Below are 20528 nucleotides of genomic sequence, written 5' to 3' on the forward strand. Positions count from 1 at the left end.
ACAATTATCAAAGAAGAGACATGGCATGCCAAAAGTAACATAATGGAAACCTGTTTCTGAAACATGGTAGTATGCTGTGCTTTATGTAAGGAAAATCTGTTTCACACAAACCTCAATGGACAGTATTTTCCTGTCAAAAAGGTCAGTTATACAAGGCACAAATCAGTACTCCTGATCATGTTCTTTAGGATATCAAATAACAGATTGCCTTTATAAAAACTTCCATGTATGTATTTGTATGATGCAACTCATGCTGTAGGTAGCCAAGTATCTAAGTAAGTCTTATTGTGACTGAAAATAGACAATAGTTTCATGATTAAGATGACCTCTGAATGCAAGAAGTTGCAAGGCCTGAATCACTCGTGTCAGCCCTGGCCAGGGTGTTGGATTGTTCAAAGCTCATGTCATGTTTTGGATTCTCTTTTTATCCATGCAGATTTGACATGGCAAAAATTATAATGATGGATTATAAAAATGGGAAAAACAGGAGTCGAGGACCAAATATTATCTGGGAACTACATATAATGTGAAGGATATAGATCTATAATTGAAGGTCCTCATACCAGGGGGACATCAAAATCTCCATTTAGTGATTCTCAATACTGTGCTTCTACAGCCTTGGGAATTAGCTTAAAGAGTGGAAAATGGTTCTCCTAATGTCTGTGACTGATGAACATTATTTTTCTTAGAAGTTAATTAAGTGACAGAATCTTATTTGTTTGATTTCTTTGGGAAGTGTGGAGGCCTGCTGGGAAGGAATGAAGCATGATTTAATTTGGCTGATGTGAATCTTCACAGAGCTGCACGAGGAAAGAATTCACTGAAAGGTGACGAAAAAAAGGGCATTCTGGTCATCTGCAATCATAAGCCAATGCCAAGTTACTATTGGAACAAAATTTCCTAGGAGTGATCGTGGTCATGGCCCAGGAAAGACTTGAGGGCTTTAGATCAACTGAAACTAAGGTACTGAAACTGGACAACTTTTTTTTCCCCTCTAATCAGATGCTGGGAATTAAGCATCAAAAGGGATGCATGAAGCCAGGAAAACTTTTCTGATGGACTGGAATAAGGAAGCAGTCTCCAATCTACAAGCAATACAAAGGATGAAAAACTGACAGCTCAGGTCAGTGACAGGCTTCTGTCTACCCCAGGTTCTCTTAGCCACCATGATTAAACTATAGATGCTTTGGAAGGAGCAACAAACTCACTTTGTGCCCTATTTTTCTGGTGTGATGCCGATTTTCTGATGCAGAGCATGACACATCTGTGATCCAGGTGCAAATGAGTGGAAAGTGAACTGGCATGGATGTGGTACAGCAAGACCTTTCCTAAATGGGAATCTGTAACTGGCTTTCAGGACTTGAACTATGTACTTGTGGGTCCAATGAATTTAGACTTCTAAAGAAGCCAGGGCCTTAGTAGGCATGACTTGACAGGTCCACTATTCTTGTTAAGACTAGATGCATAGTTTTGAAATAGCCACCCATTTCATGTCTGAGTACAAGGCTTATTTGTCAGCTACCAAGTACTGCCTGGATGTTTATGCTCATAAGAAGGATTGGTGTAGGGCTTGTAGAGTGAGGAAAAGCTTTGGAAACCTTGCTGGTACCATAAGTCATTTTCCTTTTTGTGTCCTTTAATTGCTCCTCACAAGAATAGTGTAGCCTCCCATTGAGGTACCCGACACCAGCGCCTCAGTGGCGTGATCGGTATAGTCTTGACCTGCCACCTCGGTGGCTGCAAGTTAGATTCTTGGGCATTCCATTGAGGGGTGAGAGATGTGTATTTCTGGTGATAGAAGTTCACTCTCAACGTGGTTCGGAAGTCGCATAAACCCGTTGGTCCCGTTGCTAAATAACCACTGGTTCCATGCAACGTAAAAACACCATACAAACAAAGAAACAAAGACACCTCTAAATAGTCTGAATCTTTTCCTAAAGAATGACATTTTCTTAGTGCATAATGTACATTCCATGAACTTCATCAACAATTCAGTTACATACTTAAACTGGTAGTGCAAAGTCAAAGTTGTAACTTTCTGAGGGAGATAAATCAGAGGGTCTTCTGGATATTTTTCACTAAGTGGCCTAGCAGTACTAACCTGACTGTGGCACTAAGGGCATGATCCTGCCAGGAAATCACAGTCCTTATCAAAGATGAGGTAGATGAAATAAAAAGCAAGAGATCAGAGTGGGTGAAATAAATGCTCCCTCCAGCGGGACAGGTATCACCTGTAGTTTAACTACCACTTCCCTCTACTTAATCATGGTTTCAGCACTGCAACCATTGTTCAATGAGCAGAGGAATATTATTAAAAATAAGGGCTGCAATTCATATAAACAGCATACAATTTCAACGTTGTTGCTAAATACAAAAAGTGGTACCTATGGAATAATTCATTTTCTCTTTGTTCTAAACATTACACATAAAACTATGGTACCTATCCCTAATTTTTGAGGAGTGACAGCGGGAAGAGGTGGTGGGCATAAATAAACTTGGACAATAAATAGATCTCAGCCAGGGTTGACCAATTAAGCAAACTTGCAGCATAGTAATTCTGTTATTAACCCAGCATCCATTAAACTATTATAGAATAAAACCTCATGCAGCATTAGAAATATATGGTGTAAGTACAAGTACTCGGGGATTCTCTTCAAAATTAAAATGCACTACAGGCATTCCTGGAGATAATTCTATATGATTATTGTCAATGTTGGTGCAGTGAGTTGCTACTTCTAATGAGAATGTACTTATGACAAATCACGTACGATGTGCCAGTACACAGCGATGTAATTAGTATATGCTCCTGGTGGATGATTCCATAAAAGCAAAATACTCATCAAACATACACTTACTAATAGTGCAGTACCTAATAACAAGCAAAACTTTCCACATGTAATTTTTGAGGTGAGGTTTGACAATTTTACCTGGATATCACAATGCCTGCTGAAACCTAATGTAATGATAACAATAATGACCAGTAACATGGGAGAAAACTTTTCAATTGTAAGGAAACGTCTGCTTGGTTTTTTAACGTATCAAATCTTGTTTTCTTGTCTTAACCCTAGTCAATAATGTTTATACTGTAAATCAGCAATAAGAGAATTCATGCAATAAAAGATTATTGGTACTTACAGATCCATATTGTTAACAGTTGAGTTTGGACAGACTGTATCCGTTTTAACGTGACAAGGTTTATGACATTTGAAGCCACAGTCTCGACATTCATATCCTTGTTTACCAAACCTTCGTCCTAGGGTCTTCTGACAGACTTGACACGGGGTCGAACTGGAAGAAAGTTTCGTGTTATTCGCATTCTTTTTGGATTAAAAACAATGATTTCATTACGTATTAAAAGTACTGTTGAGCTCTTATTGAAATAAATTAGTATAGAATATAAAATATGAATCATTGTAGTATGATATTTCTTGCAATTTTTTAATTTTGATCTTTCTGGTATTTATGTAGTTGAAGGTAAAGAGATATGGGCTTTTGAAATGAAACTGATCAATGTTTTACCCTAATTCACATGTGAGAGCTGTAGAATAATTTTTTAAACTGAACTGTCATGGTGTGTGTGTGTGTGTGAGTTTTTATGTGTATGGTGTTAGTTTGTTTATTGTTGAATATTATTCTTTTCTTATGTAAGTCCCTTATAGGATACCAAATATGACTTGCAAATACCAAGAGGGGAAAAATAATTACATATAGTGATATGTATTATTTCAGCCATTTGTAATTTGTACATAATAAATCCAATATCTGTGGAAGTTGAATAATTTATAAACATTCAAGTGCCTCACTGCAATACAGAAATGTATGGCAACATTCACAGTACAGTATATTTACTGTGGCTTTCAAAATATATACCCTTCAGTGTTGAACTTTTAGTAAAGAACAAAATATCTTGTATATAAGGGTTCCAAGGCTGCTGATATACCAGTCTTAGAATTTACATAATATTGGTATTTCTGGGCTTGGCCCGTGTCGCTCCGTGAAAGAATAATCTGGCATTTCCAATTTAGCTGTTCTCTGGTATTATAACAATATTTTACCTTAGAAATAGTGCTAAAGGAACCTATTTCACTGGGCGACACGGGTCCTTCGCCCAGAAATAGAGTTTTCCTACGTCAAAATCCCTTTCCTAGGTGTTTCTTTTGGAGCATGCAGTAAAGAATTTTTGTAGAAATATAAACATATTCATTTTCAGTTCCAAACTACTGAAAAATACTATGTATTACCAAAGGGGGTCTGATCACACGATCCAATAATTATGGACGTACCTCGGCATATGCTTAGCAATAAATGTGTGTTCTCCAAAAACATGAAGCTTTAGGCCTTTTTTCCTCCACTTGCTTTTTTGCTGTAGGGCCAATGGGATTAGGAAGTGTCTGCAAATTAATGACATATAAATAACCAATAATGAAGTATAGTGCCACACTTATTATTGCATCATTAATTATATTGGTACAATTCAGTACAGTAAAGTTTAACTACAGGTAGCTGCAAAGTTCAGTCTAATACTTGCAATTCAGTTTTTAATACGTATTTAGACTAAAATTTCGGACAAAATAAACAGTGACCTACTTTAAAATTCCATTTTCGCTGGTCTCTACAATGAGGGTAGAGGCCTCATTGACATATGTTCTGGTAGAGGAACTGCTAATAGCTGATGTGTCGCTTATCGATGATCTTGTAGACCCTCCATCTCCACCTGCGCTGGCTGGCACTGACAGTAACCCTAAGGAACAAGGAAAATTCTTAATGCAATTGAAATATTCTGAAATATTCTATGTTTAAACTGAAAATCTGCAAATTATAAATGATTAGATTTAGATCATATATATATATGTTATGGAAGGGTTTGCATAGAATTATTGTACTATTATTACCACCTGTTTGCACAGTACTCTTGGAAATGAAAAGCAGAGCACAGTTCTCTCATCTTGGCAAACTGGTAAGACCATCATAGGGTTCTAGATGGCAAGATTACATTTATGCTTCAGGAGTACTGGTAGTAGATTCTTAAATACACCAGACATAACTGCAAGGAATGTCTTCCTTGTAAAAAGTGGTAGCTAATAATCCAAAGAAATCGATAGTCAGTAAGTACCTATATTGTATAGATTAACACAGTACGTACATTGATCACATATTAAGGGTTATGTGCTTTTATTGAAAAAGCTGTAAATGCATAAAGTCTTGTGTAGTCTAGATATTTTCCATTTTTTGCATTCTGACCTGTATGGTACTTCAATTTTATTGCATTGTATGTATGTAATAGACTATACAAGTATTGCAATTTGATCCTGAGCCACGAGCAAAACCAGAAATTTTAATTAACTAGGTATTAAAAATTTTGACACAAAAACTATTTCTCATGACACAAATTGTGATCACAGAAATAGAGATGTCATGACAGCGTTAATATTACCTCAGTAGTACAACCAATAACTTAGTTGAATTCTAATTTATAATGTTGTGATAATTTAACTCCATAACTTTAAATGATATACTAGACAAAAGGTTATAATACATACTACTGATTAGACAAGGGGAAATACTCAAACCTTTCACTTCATTTTTGCTACACAGTGGTAAAAGTAATTAGAATTACACGGCAGCAACACTAAACTGGGTAAGGCAGTCCCTGGTTTTCGGCGGGGGTTCCGTTCCGAAGGCTTGATAACTGGTTAATGGCACCTTTGTCAGGTATGTATCGACCCCAATACTACTCTATAATCGGTGCTGACAACCGAAAATGGGCGCTAGACAAGGCCCATAAAACCGGATCGCCCATAACCAGGGACTGCCTGTTTATACCTATAGTATTTTATTTTAACTAAAAGCATATTTTATTTAACCTTTTCTACTTATACCAAACATTTATGTTAAATATTCTGATATATTTACAGTACATGTACCATATCTACGTATATACAAAACATCAAAATAAACATATACTAGTAGTATATTTTCATTGTGAATTTCTAAGTTGTGTAGAATATCTAAAGACATTTGTGCAGTCTTGAGTAGTCTAATCTTAGGCAGCAAACACATTTTTACCAGACAATCATACATTGGGGTTCTTTTTATAAATCAATTTATATATAACCATGGTAAAATACCACACGACTTGAAAAACAAGTACTATTTGAAAAAGGTTCAAAATCCTATTTCTAGAGTTTTCTAAAATATTTTATAATTTCACTAAATCTCCAGCTAGTGAATACTATATCAACGTCTGTAACTGATTAACATAATTCCAACAGTTACTTGCTATGTAAAATCACATTGTTACAGTCACAAAAAGCAATAGTACATACAACTGCTTAAAATTAGCTTTAAAATATATTGCTGTTGTAGGTTAAGGGTCCTGTAATTCAAGAAATTTTTCTAGCATAGTTTTCAAATCATGCCACCAGACTTTGGGTCCCATAGCCAATAGTTATCTTATGTTAATATAAGTTAACATATGGTAGTTCTCTCGTGCGTGTCATCTCTAACATACACGCACAGCTTCAATTTTACATAAATATGAAGAATGATATTTGCTGCCACTGGGTAAATGACAGTGGGGACTCTAGATCAATACACATACTAATAGAGCAAGTAACTTAATGACTGGGAGAGTTTAAGGATAAGGGCATTTAGTTTGAGGCATAAATGCTTGCAGTTACCATACCCTCTTGAATGCAACTTCTCAATTTCAAAAGCAATCATCATAGTGTGCAACTGTTGCCTAATTACGTACATGGCAAATTCAGTTTATTTATTGTAACACTGTCACAACGAATAAAACGTACAATCAAAGGTTTTTCAGTTAATAACATTTAACGAACAACCTACCCATTAACCAAGGTGACTGGACTTACTGTAGGTACCCTGGGGGTGCTTAGTTTCGGTTAAATTTACTCAAGTGACTGGAGTTTCTATTATGCTCTTTATGGTAGATGGCCCATCTCATGTATCACATAAAACTGTTTTAGATCTCGTGGTGACCATACGAAAAATGCTTTCAAATTTTGGGTTACTGTATTAAAATCTTTCCACCATGAGCTTCCACGGTCTTGGGACTTAGTTCTCTTCTTTGAGGATACAGTAAAGAAACCAGTCTTTACATATTTTCATATTGCTTACTTTTACTCGTATTAGCAATGAGTTTATCATTTGTCAGCATTTCCATCCTTAACCATACAATGCTAAACCGTTTGTTTACTCATGTAAGGGTACTCCATTCTACTACTCATTAAAGCCTGCTGCGCAAGTTCATGTGATTTTGACTTTTTCTAGGAAAATATGGATTGATTTTAAATAATACTGAAAATATTGAGAATGCCAACTCTATTAAATTATTGGTGGTATGCCATACCAAGAATCAGTATTTTTTTGAGAAAGAAAAGAAAGTTATAGTATACCCTTTAAGAAATGTTGTAAATATATTTAAGGAAATATTTTCAAAGAACCCGTGAACTTTTCTCTTTGTAAATGCTAAAACACAAAGTTAAAACTTTCTCATCAAATTCTTTAAAAGTTCTATGTATGAAAACATACTGCATGTTCAAATAAGAAAACAGTTTTTTTATTTCTTGCAAATATTTAATTGGGATTTCTCTGTGAAAACTTTGTCATGTCTAAACATATGAACCCTCCCACCTTCATCCCAAACTCAGGGTAAAAAGTACTACACAGACAGGGAACACACATCAAGCATGCTGGTAAAGTTTTTCATTTTAAAGAAAATAAAAAAATGATTTGGAGATGTGTTTCATGAGAAACCTGAGTATTTTGTTGGTACTGAAACCCTTTCATTTCCTAACCCAGAAAATCTTTATGTCTGAAGAGAGCAAAATATATTTCCACAAACTACAAACAGAAATGATCAAGTATCTTGATGTAAAATTCACATCACAATTCTAACACTCAGAGATAAATAAAACAGTACTGTGTTGTACAGAAATATAATGAAATAAAAATAAATTTAAACACTAATGTATACTCACTTGTCTGGAAAGAAAAGAAAGTACATATAATTCATAAAATAAAATAACGCAGATGCAATTGATGATGATTAATACTGTATGATGTCTCAATGTGCGCAAATATCTGCCATCTCAATATTTACACAGAAATCATACTCAAGACATAATAAGGAAAAGTGCCTGTAACAGAAAACTGCTGTGCGCTCAATATAAAAATTTTCATGCTTTTTACAGTAAAATCATTCATATTTTATTTACTCTCCCAGTGCGTCTAAAGGCAAGCAGCAAAACTCCGTCATTGGTGCAAGTCATGAATTGTATGGCTGTACAGTTACAATTCATTTTACACTGTCCATAAATTATCAAACACATTTTCAAAATGTTCTTTTTACATATAAATAAGGAATGATATAGTATGTATCTTTAGTGATGAGAGTGCTTGTTTGAAAACAGCATCATGAAAAAAAACCAAGAAAATAATGATTTCTAAGAGGCTTTCAAGAAGAACCGATCCATGTAATTGTTTTCCAATTTAAAACCCCAACAACCTGGTTTTACGAAAATATAGTGATTTTTAACTTAAGACAACACTACTAAGTCACATACATCTACAAAGACTTATTCCAATTAACTCCAAAACTTACTTTAGTTAGTATACCATAATTTGTACAGGCACTAACAATCTCGGCTAATACGTACAGTAATGCATACAGTCACAATTCCAACTTGTTCAGTCATCAACAATCCCTGCTAGTACAGTAATGTATACTGTACAGTCATTAACAACCCTACCTCATACAATAATGTGTAATTGTCACTAATGACCCCAGCTAGTACATTATGTACACTCATAAAAAAAATCTAGCTAGTATATTCTACAGTAATGTGGAGTCATATGTAGCTAGTATATTAAGTACATTCATCAATTATCCTAGCTAGTACAGTAATGTGCAGTCACTAAAGATCTTAGCTAGTGCAATAACAAAGGATCATATTTATGTATTTCCTGAATTAACTAGGTAATAATATATCTTTAAATTTTATTTAATGATTCATAATTTTGTGGTGTAGAAATGTTCAAAATACTGAAGTATCCCTTATGATAAATTACGTACAAAGGTGCTATGCATATCAACACTTTTAATGATTGTACAGTTTAAAATCTGGTTCATTTTACCTTTTCAAACTTATCACTAAATCAAAAAGTAAGTTTTTTTTTTTTTTTTAACTAAATTTATGTTTAATGATTGAAGGAATTACGGTTACTTTTTTTCATTTAAGAAGTCAATAGGTAGTCTGCATGTAGAAAATTAAATTACTGAATCGTATTTGAAATAAATTCTATTGTACACAATACATACAGTGCTTATCACAGACAATAAAAAAAAAAAAAAAGCTTTTATTTGTAAACATTTATGCGCAAGTTATTCTTTTTCCTGATACCTGAATCTAAAGTTACTATACTAAGTTGTCGTTTATTGTTAAATTATTAACTCATACTAAACTAACAGAGGGTGCACGCCATTAAATATTTGTCTTGTCAACTGAAAGGTTCTTGTCACACAAAACCAAAAGCAATTGAAATCAGGTTCCCTTCCAATTTACTGAAACTCTTCCTAGTGTTTTGAGGTAACTTTGACTAAATCTAAAAGATTTTTAGATGAGATACAGCTAAAGGCTAATAATCCAAACACTACTTTCTGCTGATGTGTAATGTTGGAGGTTGGTACTAATATGAAAAATACAGTCATTTAATTATGGTATTGACCAAAATCTGTAGTACCTTAATAGAACTCATTACTATAGCATAATCAGCATAACTGCATTATTTCTGTTGCTAGAAAAGTATTCCTGCTAGCGTCACATTCTATATAAAATTCCAAAACTTCATTTTTAAAAATATTTTTTGTAAAAACAGGCACCACATACCATAAAAAAGCTGGAAAAAACTATTATAACTACAGTATACACAAAACATAGTATGTATACTATGTTTCTTATAACAAACTATTACTCTTGATACTGCAAATGGACAAAGCTGCTGCTCACTATGCAAATGCACTAATCCTCATGCAAGTAGGAAGAAGCAGAAACTGTGAGAATAGGCTCGTCATAACCAATAACCACAGACTATCCAGTAGTTACTTTTGAAAGCTTTGTTTTATCATGAAACTTTTGTGTGAATGATAAGAACCTATTTAGTTTTCTGGGAAAAAGATGAGCTCTTCTACAACAGATCGAAGCAATCTTCTAAATACACTGTACACACTACTGATTCTTATAATTACCGTAAATATACAAGTTGGTAATCATACCCTTACTTTATTAACCTTTAATGACCAACTGACTTTTGGAGAATTAAAATGGATGAAATGGGTAACAATTACCAGTAATACTTATGGCAAATTCTAATCTCAATTTAAAATATAACACTATATAAGAAAACAAGCAGACATCTCCCAGTACACAAATCTGTGATTTGTTCAAACAAGATTAGGCAACCGGATAACAAGTATCATTGTAAGAGAGAAGAAAGCAGAGAGATAAGAGCTGTTTCGTAGGAAATCAGTGTTATTAATGTAAATATTTTACCCAAAAGTTAAAATTTTTCTCAATAAAGCTGTATCAGCCACAAATAAGAAAAGCTTGTTTAAACTATGTAATGTCGCTTCTAACTTAAATTTTGTTACTAGCCTGGGAAATGAGCTTTACACAATTGCCAAAGAGACACAACTCTTGTTACTGAGTTAAATTTCATTTCGTAAATACAGCCAGATCAACATGATACATACTATATACGTATGCATTATGTTATGGTTTACGGCTTCGAAACGTTGAAGTATGTATATATATACTACTATACAGTCTCTATAAATTATAAATAAAAATGGAAGCATGTAAAGCATTTTGTTATATACAACAGTTCCATATACGTATATTATACCTGTACATATTGTACTTCATGCAGCAATGGTATTTTCGGAAACTTGAACAAGTTTTAAGATACAAAGTATATTCAACTTCGGTAAAAGCAGAGCTGGCTGAAAGCACAAGCAAACTGTGTCTGCTTAGGGTCCCTGTGGCCACATTTGTGATACGTAAATGGCAATCATACAAAAACTCAGCATTATCAGGATAGGTAGGTGATACTTCATTCAATACTAAAAGTGCCACAGTGCAAACTGACACCAGGGCGCTTGTGGTTTTGGCGTCTTTTCATAAGAAACGCAAAACTGGCCAGGCTGACATTGGTATGATCAAAGCAATGCAGCTGTGACTACAGAAGACTGATAATGGGTGTTTAAGGTATTCTAATACATCCATCATGTTTGCCAATGATCAAGCTTTGACACCAGTCAATAGCTTTGGTAGTGCTGAGACAGCGAGGGATGCCCCGAATCAATTTCTGCTTAGACATGGATATGACTCCAGTATCAGAAACCTTGTCTGTGCCATCACAGGCTGTTCAGTATAAAAAAAGGCAAATAAAACATGCATTTTCCGTATCCCAGTGAAACTGTCTTAGCAACAGCAATATAAATCAGCCGATGCAAAACTACAATATTTTTGTCAAGTGGTATAGAAATCTTAGCAAGAGCAATTTTAGGAGGAAAAACTTGCAAAGAGAAATATGTTATAACTCACCAAGCCAAAACATCCACAGAGAGGGAAAAGGAGTTGATTAATAAGTGGATATGGGCAAGAATGACAGGAAAGTAAAAGATACACCCAATTAGCTGGGTGATACAGTTGAAGACACCTTGAGAGGACTTGTGACATCCCCAAACAGTATATAGTAGTACAGTAATTGAAGATATGTATGACTAAAGGATAATTCTTTTATGGAATTATTTGTCATTAAATGATTAAATAAAAGAAGTGCTTGTTAGGTGCAAAATTTTAGTTCTTAACAATTGTTTTCTTGCTACTTACTAATTTTCTACTTTACTTTCTACTCTGTATCTAGCAATTAACCATGCACTAAATCAATCATAACCTGATCTAGGGCATGAGAACCAATTGTCTATCCTGAAAATGTGTGTAAACTTCCTTAGAATAGAATGCATTTACCCTGTACCATGAGTATATAGGAGCAGAGGTAGTGGTACACAAATAAGAGTGAAATGGATGTAATGTTTCATCAAAGTATTAGATCAGATTAGGAGTGAATCCCACCCCCTGCCCCCAGAAAGACACTGCACTTGTTGAATGGTGTAATAAAAAATATACCTGATGTACAAAGAAAAGAAGCAACCACTGAAAATTTTGAATAGTCGCTAAAATTGGAGGTATTTAATACAAGTAGTATTTAAAAACTTATTTGAGGTCTAAACTTCAAGATTTGGACACCTGTAGCAAAATGTAAACTGATGCATCATTATAGATTTTGAAAACTGTTCTAAAACCAAATATGTATTATACAGCAAGTAATGTCTAATATGTGCTTGCAAATGGAGTAATTAAATTAATTGCCCTGTACTGGAATCAACAAAAGAAGAATTAGGTGTTTTAGATGTTATGAACTAGCTTTGATAATGTGGTACAATACAATATTGTCCGTTAGCATTAATGTCTGAAGTGGGTGATTCAGGCAGAGTCTTAACATATGATTTGGTCAACTACCTTCAGATACTGCTGAATATAACTGATGAAACTTAAGTAACATGGATAGATACCTAAAATGGGCACAGCATTTTGAGACACTTCAATTTTCATGTGTTATGAATCAGATTAGCCCTAAAACCTAAGAATTCCAACTAAAAATGATGCTATGTATAGGAAACAATAGCTCCAAAAAATGTCTTGCTAATTTGCAAAAGAAATCCATAAGAAATACAATGAATGAGAGCTCATCATTCTTTCAAAGTAGAGGCTGAGAACATAAAACATACCAAAACTGTCCTTGGATTCTGATTTTCTCTCTCTCTCTTTTTAATTATGTTAAAATCTCGAGTACCCTAAAACAGGTTAATGTAATAGTACAGGTGTTTATTGCTTGAGGAACAATATAAATGCAGGATTTTTTTTCCACTCTGACAGTATGAATCATCCTTGCCTAATCTATATGGTAGCTTTTTCTGAAATGCCTGCTCACAAAATCAAATGTTTAAGGTACGTATACTATACTACAATCCCTAAATTTCTGCAGATGAAAGAGGTATTGCAGGAAATTCTAATATTCAGTTACAGCTCTATATTTTGAAGTTGTTACTGTACTGCTTTCATAAGGCAAGGATTTTGTAAAAAAAAAAAAAAAAAAAAAAAATCTAGGCACAATTTATTATAAATCTGCTTGCTAACTACCTCACACCTCTCATAATTCTCATTTTTCTTTTTTACCTGAGTTTATATATCTATCATAATTCTAGAAGATGCCTGCCTCAAAGGGCACTTTAATGGAGAATTTAGATACATTTTTCTTTTTGTTACTTTTCAAGTACTACAGTAATGTAAACATGAATCAAAATGAACTTTAATAACAAGTTCTACTTTTGATTCTAAAATACCCACAATGAGCCATACAGTCACAGGCACTCTGATTCTGTAAAAGTATGAACTTAAAAGATTTTTCCCTCTTTGCCTCATTGCTTACACACAGTACTACATAAAATTATTAACAATCAAGGCTTCAGTGAATATCTACCGACTTCTAAGACTACAGGTCGAGTGATAAAGGCTAAAAACGATGTTCCATAGTAACATAAACAATTCGTGAAGAATAACTTGCAAATTAAAAGAACACTATATCGTACCTATGAACTGAATACATATTAACAAATCAAGTTAATGTATGGTATACAAGAAAAATCAGATTAACACTAACAAGACTAGATAACAATTACTGTCATAGTGTAGTTTATCCAAGATCAATGACAAACCAATCATAGCACCATTACTTACGTTGGGAGTGTAAAAGATAGAGGTAGTGGGCAGGAGCTGAGGAGTTGCATAAAAGAGCAAGAAAATTAGTCAAAAGGGTTAGGAAATTAAACCATGGTTATGCTAGTTATGGCAGACTTTTGCTGTAAAAAAAGATGGCTAACAAACAATATATAGCACTGACAACATCTATATGAAAAACCACAATACAGTATTGAATTATAAAAATGTGGATTCAGTGGATGCAGGCAGTCAGGAGTGAGATTTTCATTGGCTTGGACAAAATACGTTAATCCACACGTCTAAAATTGAAAGACTTAATTATCAAGCAAAACAAGAAGTCTAGTATGAAAAGATTTGTTTTAAAATATATGAAATGTCACAACATAACAACACTAAACAGATGTACGTTTACCTACTTAAACAAAGCTCATAAGAATTGTGAAATAAAATTTGAAACAATATCAATTATAAATTTAAAGCCACATTTGTGAAAATTATGCCAGGATAACATTATTTTACTTCCATATGATTTCCAATGGTGTGACAGGTACTGAAAGTACCAATGACTTTTAAGAGTAGTTAGCTGATCTATAAACTGCATGTATTCATCTCTTATAACAAATATCTGCTCTTAATATACTTCCTCCCATTGCAGAAAATTCTTAACAAATGACTGTTTTTTGGTGACATATTACAAAACTGTAACAGTCAGCACTGATAAATCTTTGAAATATTCTCACAGTACTGTATCGTGATTTATTGCTAAAAGTCTACATTGAAAAGATTACAAGGTTAGGAACCATGGCAGCAAAAATTCATTCAAATGATCAGATAAGGAATCAAGTTAGCACATCTACAAAGTTAATCAAATCATAACAGGTATAAAACACAACAGGGTTGTATGTAATGTTAAAAACAACAAAGTATGATAATTCAAAGTACTCTAAAGGCAAAAGGTTAATACTTCTCATAAAATGTCAGTAAAAAATAAAAGGTTATGAAAACATTAAAAGAATTAATTTGACATGACTGCTCTTTCTATCTACATAAATATTTGCAAATGTATATATTTCCCTAGCTCCTTTGCCATCCTCTACAGAGACGCTATCAAAATAGTCACATCAAGGCCAAACATAAGTGGCCTTAGCTAAATGGTAGTGATCATTATGGACCCAAAACCAATGGCAGAAAGAGGACCTTAATTCTGAGGTATCTTTCATAACCAGTAGGGTGGGCATTCATTATTCCAAAACTACCAATAAAAAGGTGGAACTGTGTACTTTTTAATACATACTCAGTCCTTTCATGAGGCCAGTTTCTATTCATCCTTAGTGAGTAGCTTTCCTTGACCTAAGGTAATGCTGAAAACTTAGGGAGAAAAACAAAAGGAAACAGTTTCTTGAAACTTGAAGGAGATTACCAAGATGGTAGTTTACTTGTTGTGAGTTGAACATCTTATTTGGTGAACTCAAGTCACTCAAATAGGAAGCAGCTGGAAGTACCGTCCAGTATTAGTTCGTCATAGGAAACAATGATAGCTATTAAACTGACGGACACATTAATCCTACTACGTCATCAATAATCAAAACTGGAAAACATTAAGCACTATGAACTTTTCTGGGAGCACTTAAGTTAAAGAATTACTATACGTATTCCTATTCAATCATTATGCATATTTAAAATATTTCTAACAAGAGTAAAAGACTGACAAGAAAATATCCATACACTTTTGATGATGAATTAGTATATTCTATCTCTCTTGTTATGAAAACACTAATGCACTATTAAAACTTCAGACATTAGACATTACAGAAAGAGTACATTAGCAAAGCTATTCCAAATTAAGAAAGCATGAGCACTACCACTGAAAAAGATCTGCAATAAGTATTTAAAAAACACAGGACACCAAAGACATTACAGCCCCATATCATGTACAGAGAGGCAACACATGAGCGACAAAAAAATGTTTCACTTGAGTTGGTTATCAGTGAAATGCGCTTGCACTCATAATTATCGTCATATTATGATAATCTTAATAGTGTCTCCTTTAAGTGAAATGTTCAGTAAGTTTCACATCTAACTTCATGGATGGGAAATTATTAAACCAGCTATGAAAATCTATATAAATATAATCGACATAGTATTTAACCACCTTGCAATGGAATAGAGGTCAAAACTGATACGATCTGCACAGAAAAATGAAGAGAATATAAATGGTATGTATTCAATGAATAAAAAACAATGAGTTGAAACCTTGAAAAACGTTATAATAGGGGTTCCAATTATTTGTGTGTGGGGGGGGGGGGGGGGGGGGGGGTTGTCTGGTACGCATTCACGGGGGACCACTGTATAATGATTTCTTATCTTTGCTTGTCTAAGGTTATTGACAACCTATACGTACTGATACTGTAATGACAGATATCATTATAATTACAAACAAATATATTTCTAATTGGGAAATTCCAAAAAACCTTAGCAATGAACTCATTCCATACATATAATGAACCTATAAGAAAAAGCCGAAAGAAAATGATTTAATCTAGACTAAATTAACTGCATTGATACCTATAATGAATTCATAAGCCCTTCAAATACTACTTGTGATACCAGGATCGACAAGGCTGATTCAAACCACAGCTCTTCAACCCACCTCATGATACTGCTTCAGCAGTGATGACAAAAATAACATCTCTCTACCAAGGTTCTTTCTTTAAGGAGATGAACCAAAATGCTAACAAGATAACTTAATTTCCTGTGATAATTATTTAAGGGATAAAGTCACTAAAAAAAATCATTCACTGCTCATGAAAAATTCTCTCACAGAACTCACTTCAAAGGAAACAAAACAGGGGATACAACTGCACTGAAATTACATTTTTCACAAGACAATCACTACATACACATCCATTCGGTACAAACTGTATCAGGTAGATGATCATTCAACTGCCTTTATCATACGCACAAGCAATGTATCAATAAAAAATTTAATTCCTTTTTATTCTAGCTAAAAGTGAAATACTAATCACTAAGTATATTTTGGTCTCTTAGAAATTAAAACTGCAAATCCATTTTACTTGGAGTCCTTCTCCATGAGGGTAATGACAGACTTTATGCATCTGTAAAGTACTGTAACAATGAATCATATTTTATACTTCTTAACTACACCAAAACCCTTTGCTGAATAAGGTTTTGAAACCTGCAGATAAGTGATGAAAAGGATCTCACTGTGGTAGAAATGAAATCATTTAAAATATTTGCGTTCAAAAAAGAATTCCATTTGAAGACAATATTCAAGTTGTGTACTATTTTATGTAGAGCTGATATTTCAGAGTATGTATATACTTTCGTTGATGCATGCAGTAGTAACAACAAATTAATTTGTCATTTTTTCAAAGACAGTAAGAAGATAGGTTGTAAGAGTTCTTATTAATTAAGAATACCAAAACTCCTGAAACCAATATGTACATGTCATTAATAATGCTTTGGCAGAGTCCAAGAACAGGATAGGACATTGTAACAGCATATAATATACTGCATAATTTTCAGGATATCTACAAGGATTACCTTTATGGACGGGTACATATTAATTATCAAGTCCAAAATTATTGAGAAAATGCTGAAACTATGAATACCGACGTCTGTCCTTGTGCTTATCTTTTCCAAATACATATGGCCCTTATTAACACTCGATTTACCTCCACTAATTTGATAAAAAAATATGTGACTAGAAATAATCTGATAAGGAAAAAATGACAGGAATTTCCAAAGGGGACACTTGAATTTATTGTGTGGAATCTAAGTGAATGAAGCGATTTGCAGGTATATATGCCCTGTGGGCTAGCATTACCTCTTGCATGCCAGTATGACTCAAGTGGTATCAATCTTTGTTAAACATTTATCTGAGTAGTAGGTATGCCTCATATTTTGTTTTTTTGCTGCTTGGGATGTTTGCCTATGTTTAATAAAAAAAAACTGAATCCAGAAATCATTTAAGCGGTAAAAAAATCCCTCAAAATTGAAGGAAGTTTATAAGATAACAACTCTTCGGGAGAAAACAAAAATCTTAGATCCTCTGAAAACTGGTCTGACCATTGCCAAGATGGCTCAAAAGTTGGTACAAGTGAATCAAGCATCAACCCAGTAAAGACCAGTGAAGCAAAAATTCATGGCGGTGCAGATGCTGATCCAACAACGGCAATAATGGTCTTTGTGGCTAGATTTGTCATAAAAAACATATCCCTTTAGATGGGGAAAGTATTATGTGGAAAGCACTTAGCCTCCATGAATACCACAGGGAGGGGGTTGACAATAGTAAAAAAAAAAACAGTTGGAGGCTAGTAGAGGGTGTGGCTAGCCATGTTAAGTGTTACTATCAGAAAAACTTAAACATGAGAAAACTGGCATCAACAGATATGTACATACATCAACATTGCTCCTAAAATATAAACGCCCACAAAAGAAACTGGCTACTTTCCAGTGCAAGTCTTCTATTGTGATATGATTGTGTGTGCATGTCCAGTTGCAAAGCATTGATAAAATTATTCCACAGGGATAGAACAAACATTTATATGCTTGAATCAACGACTGATGAGGATCGGATTTTCAGGCACTGTATCTCTCAAAGTCCCATTCAACATTATGTATGCTGGTTTGTTCATCTCTGCTTTAAACAGATTGTATGAATTCAACGCAAGTGCCATTCAGGCAGCAAGAAATGCTTTGTCAGTGACAGCTTGTATCTAACAATGGCACAGTTTAAATAATGTATAGATCTGTCATGCAACTGAGTAATGATTAGTATTTGTTTCAAGTCATATTCTCAAAAACTGTTCATGGTTTTAATTGACAATATTCACCATTAACAAGATCATGCATTATGATTTCTTTTTAATTATGTTACTCCTTGAGCTTTGCATTGCAAAACCTACTATGTACAATTTTACTATAAGCAATAACTTATCATAAACTGCTTAACATTCCTAGAAAATCATGATACAGTACCTGAGGCCTGAAACATCTAAGGACATAAGTCTTGAAGTAAATCTTGCCTTAAATTACAATTCATACATTTATACAAGTTACAAGCATTTGAAATGCCAGTACAGTGCATGAAAACAAGCACACTTTACAAGGGTAGTTTTGAGTAGCATTTTCTGATGAAATGGAATTTGTGCTTTTATACAATAGTGCTTAAAATCCTATAGTACGTGAATAAGTTAACTGCGAAGAATGATAAGTTGAAACTCTTAAGTATAAAAACCAAACTGATGTGGCAGCAGGAGATAAATTCACAATTACTTATGATACAACGAAGAAAAGTATTTAACGAAATACAGAAGTATAACATGCACAAAAACTGTTGCATGCTCTTTTTGAGAAAGCACTCAGACTGGAATTTTGCTTACAGTAAATGCATGAACTTATAATAAACTACTTGGTGCTGTGAATTCATTTCATGAATCCTAAGATAAGCTATGACCGTAAAGTTAAAAGATGCACGACCGCTTATGTGATTCTATGATGGCTCATCACTAAAAGCATCTCACTCACTTGTGGAAAGGGGGTCCTGAAGCACTAGCGGAGTTTCGTGCTGCTCCTCTGTTATGTCATGACATACACAATGGGCATTAGTTAACAAATACGCTCATCTGTCAAAATGGTCTCTCAAACTAACACCCTCTTACAATATATCTAACCTGCAGGAGGTTTTGGATTATACAACCTCTCAATACACTTGCATTTCTGCCATTATCACTTTACACAGTTCAAAACTGATAGTTTTCCAGGTGCAGCTCAGTCAATTTATGCAGATACTGTATACAGGAGGCCAATCTATATAAATATAAAAAGGAGAAGACGGAATCATTTGCAATACCAAATAGATTATGCTTGTGAAACAAACTGGCCAATACACACGCTAACTTTATCACTACCAGAGTAGATGTGCCGAGGGCAAGAGTTCTACTGTTGGGAAAAATTGCAACCTAAGTGCTTAGGGTTCATAGGCCTTCTACAGTATAAGAGAGGAACAATGCTCTTTGTAAGCAGCACCAAGTTTGAGTTTAAGCAGAATAAAACTGTATATGCAATAATTAAAGAGTTGTAATAAAGTATTTTCTGTCACACAAGCAGGGAATTAGCATCAAAATCAATTAAAAAATTTCAGTGCAAGGAAACCCGCTATGCTGAAGCATTTCAACAAAGGTTGTAAGCAGTTTCTGCAGCAAAACATAAGTGCGTAACCACACAACCAGTACACAAGAAATTGGTCCACTTTTCACCTTAAATGAGGTGTATGTAAATCCTTTTTTTCATAAGTTTTCATTCTCAATCATTTCACATTGCCCAAACTAAACTATATTCCCTAACACCTACACGCAAAGGTTTTGTTAACAATTCACTGCCTGATGCCTTTATACCAGATGCTATAGTATATTATTAAAATCTACACTGATTTTGTTTCAGAAGGAAGGTTTGGGGTAATAATTCCCAAAAGATCGCACCATTCTTTAAGGATTATAAAAGTAAAAGTGTGTGGTAACTTGGTCTCCGCTTCCTAGTAATTTAGCATTGTTTACTAATACATAAAGGCAAGGCAATGAACTCTAAGAACACAAAAATAATAATTTGAAATAAATTTTACATTAAAAACAAACACAAATT

At 34.0% G+C, this 20528-nt stretch overlaps 1 protein-coding gene across 1 annotated transcript in view; it reads right to left on the reverse strand.

Moving 5' to 3' along the window:
- LOC135226386 (uncharacterized) overlaps positions 1-20528 on the reverse strand; it is a 234381-nt gene that overhangs the window by 9605 nt on the left and 204248 nt on the right. The window contains exons 14-18 of the mRNA XM_064265865.1: positions 19416-19463; positions 13884-13919; positions 4588-4741; positions 4284-4391; positions 3136-3288 (exon numbers count right to left, since the gene is read on the reverse strand). Of these exons, the coding sequence (XP_064121935.1) occupies positions 3136-3288; positions 4284-4391; positions 4588-4741; positions 13884-13919; positions 19416-19463 (499 nt within the window). The remainder of the gene's footprint in view (positions 1-3135; positions 3289-4283; positions 4392-4587; positions 4742-13883; positions 13920-19415; positions 19464-20528) is intronic.

This window comes from Macrobrachium nipponense, chromosome 14 (genome assembly GCF_015104395.2).
Source record: "Macrobrachium nipponense isolate FS-2020 chromosome 14, ASM1510439v2, whole genome shotgun sequence".
Classification (NCBI taxonomy): Eukaryota; Metazoa; Arthropoda; class Malacostraca; order Decapoda; family Palaemonidae; genus Macrobrachium; species Macrobrachium nipponense.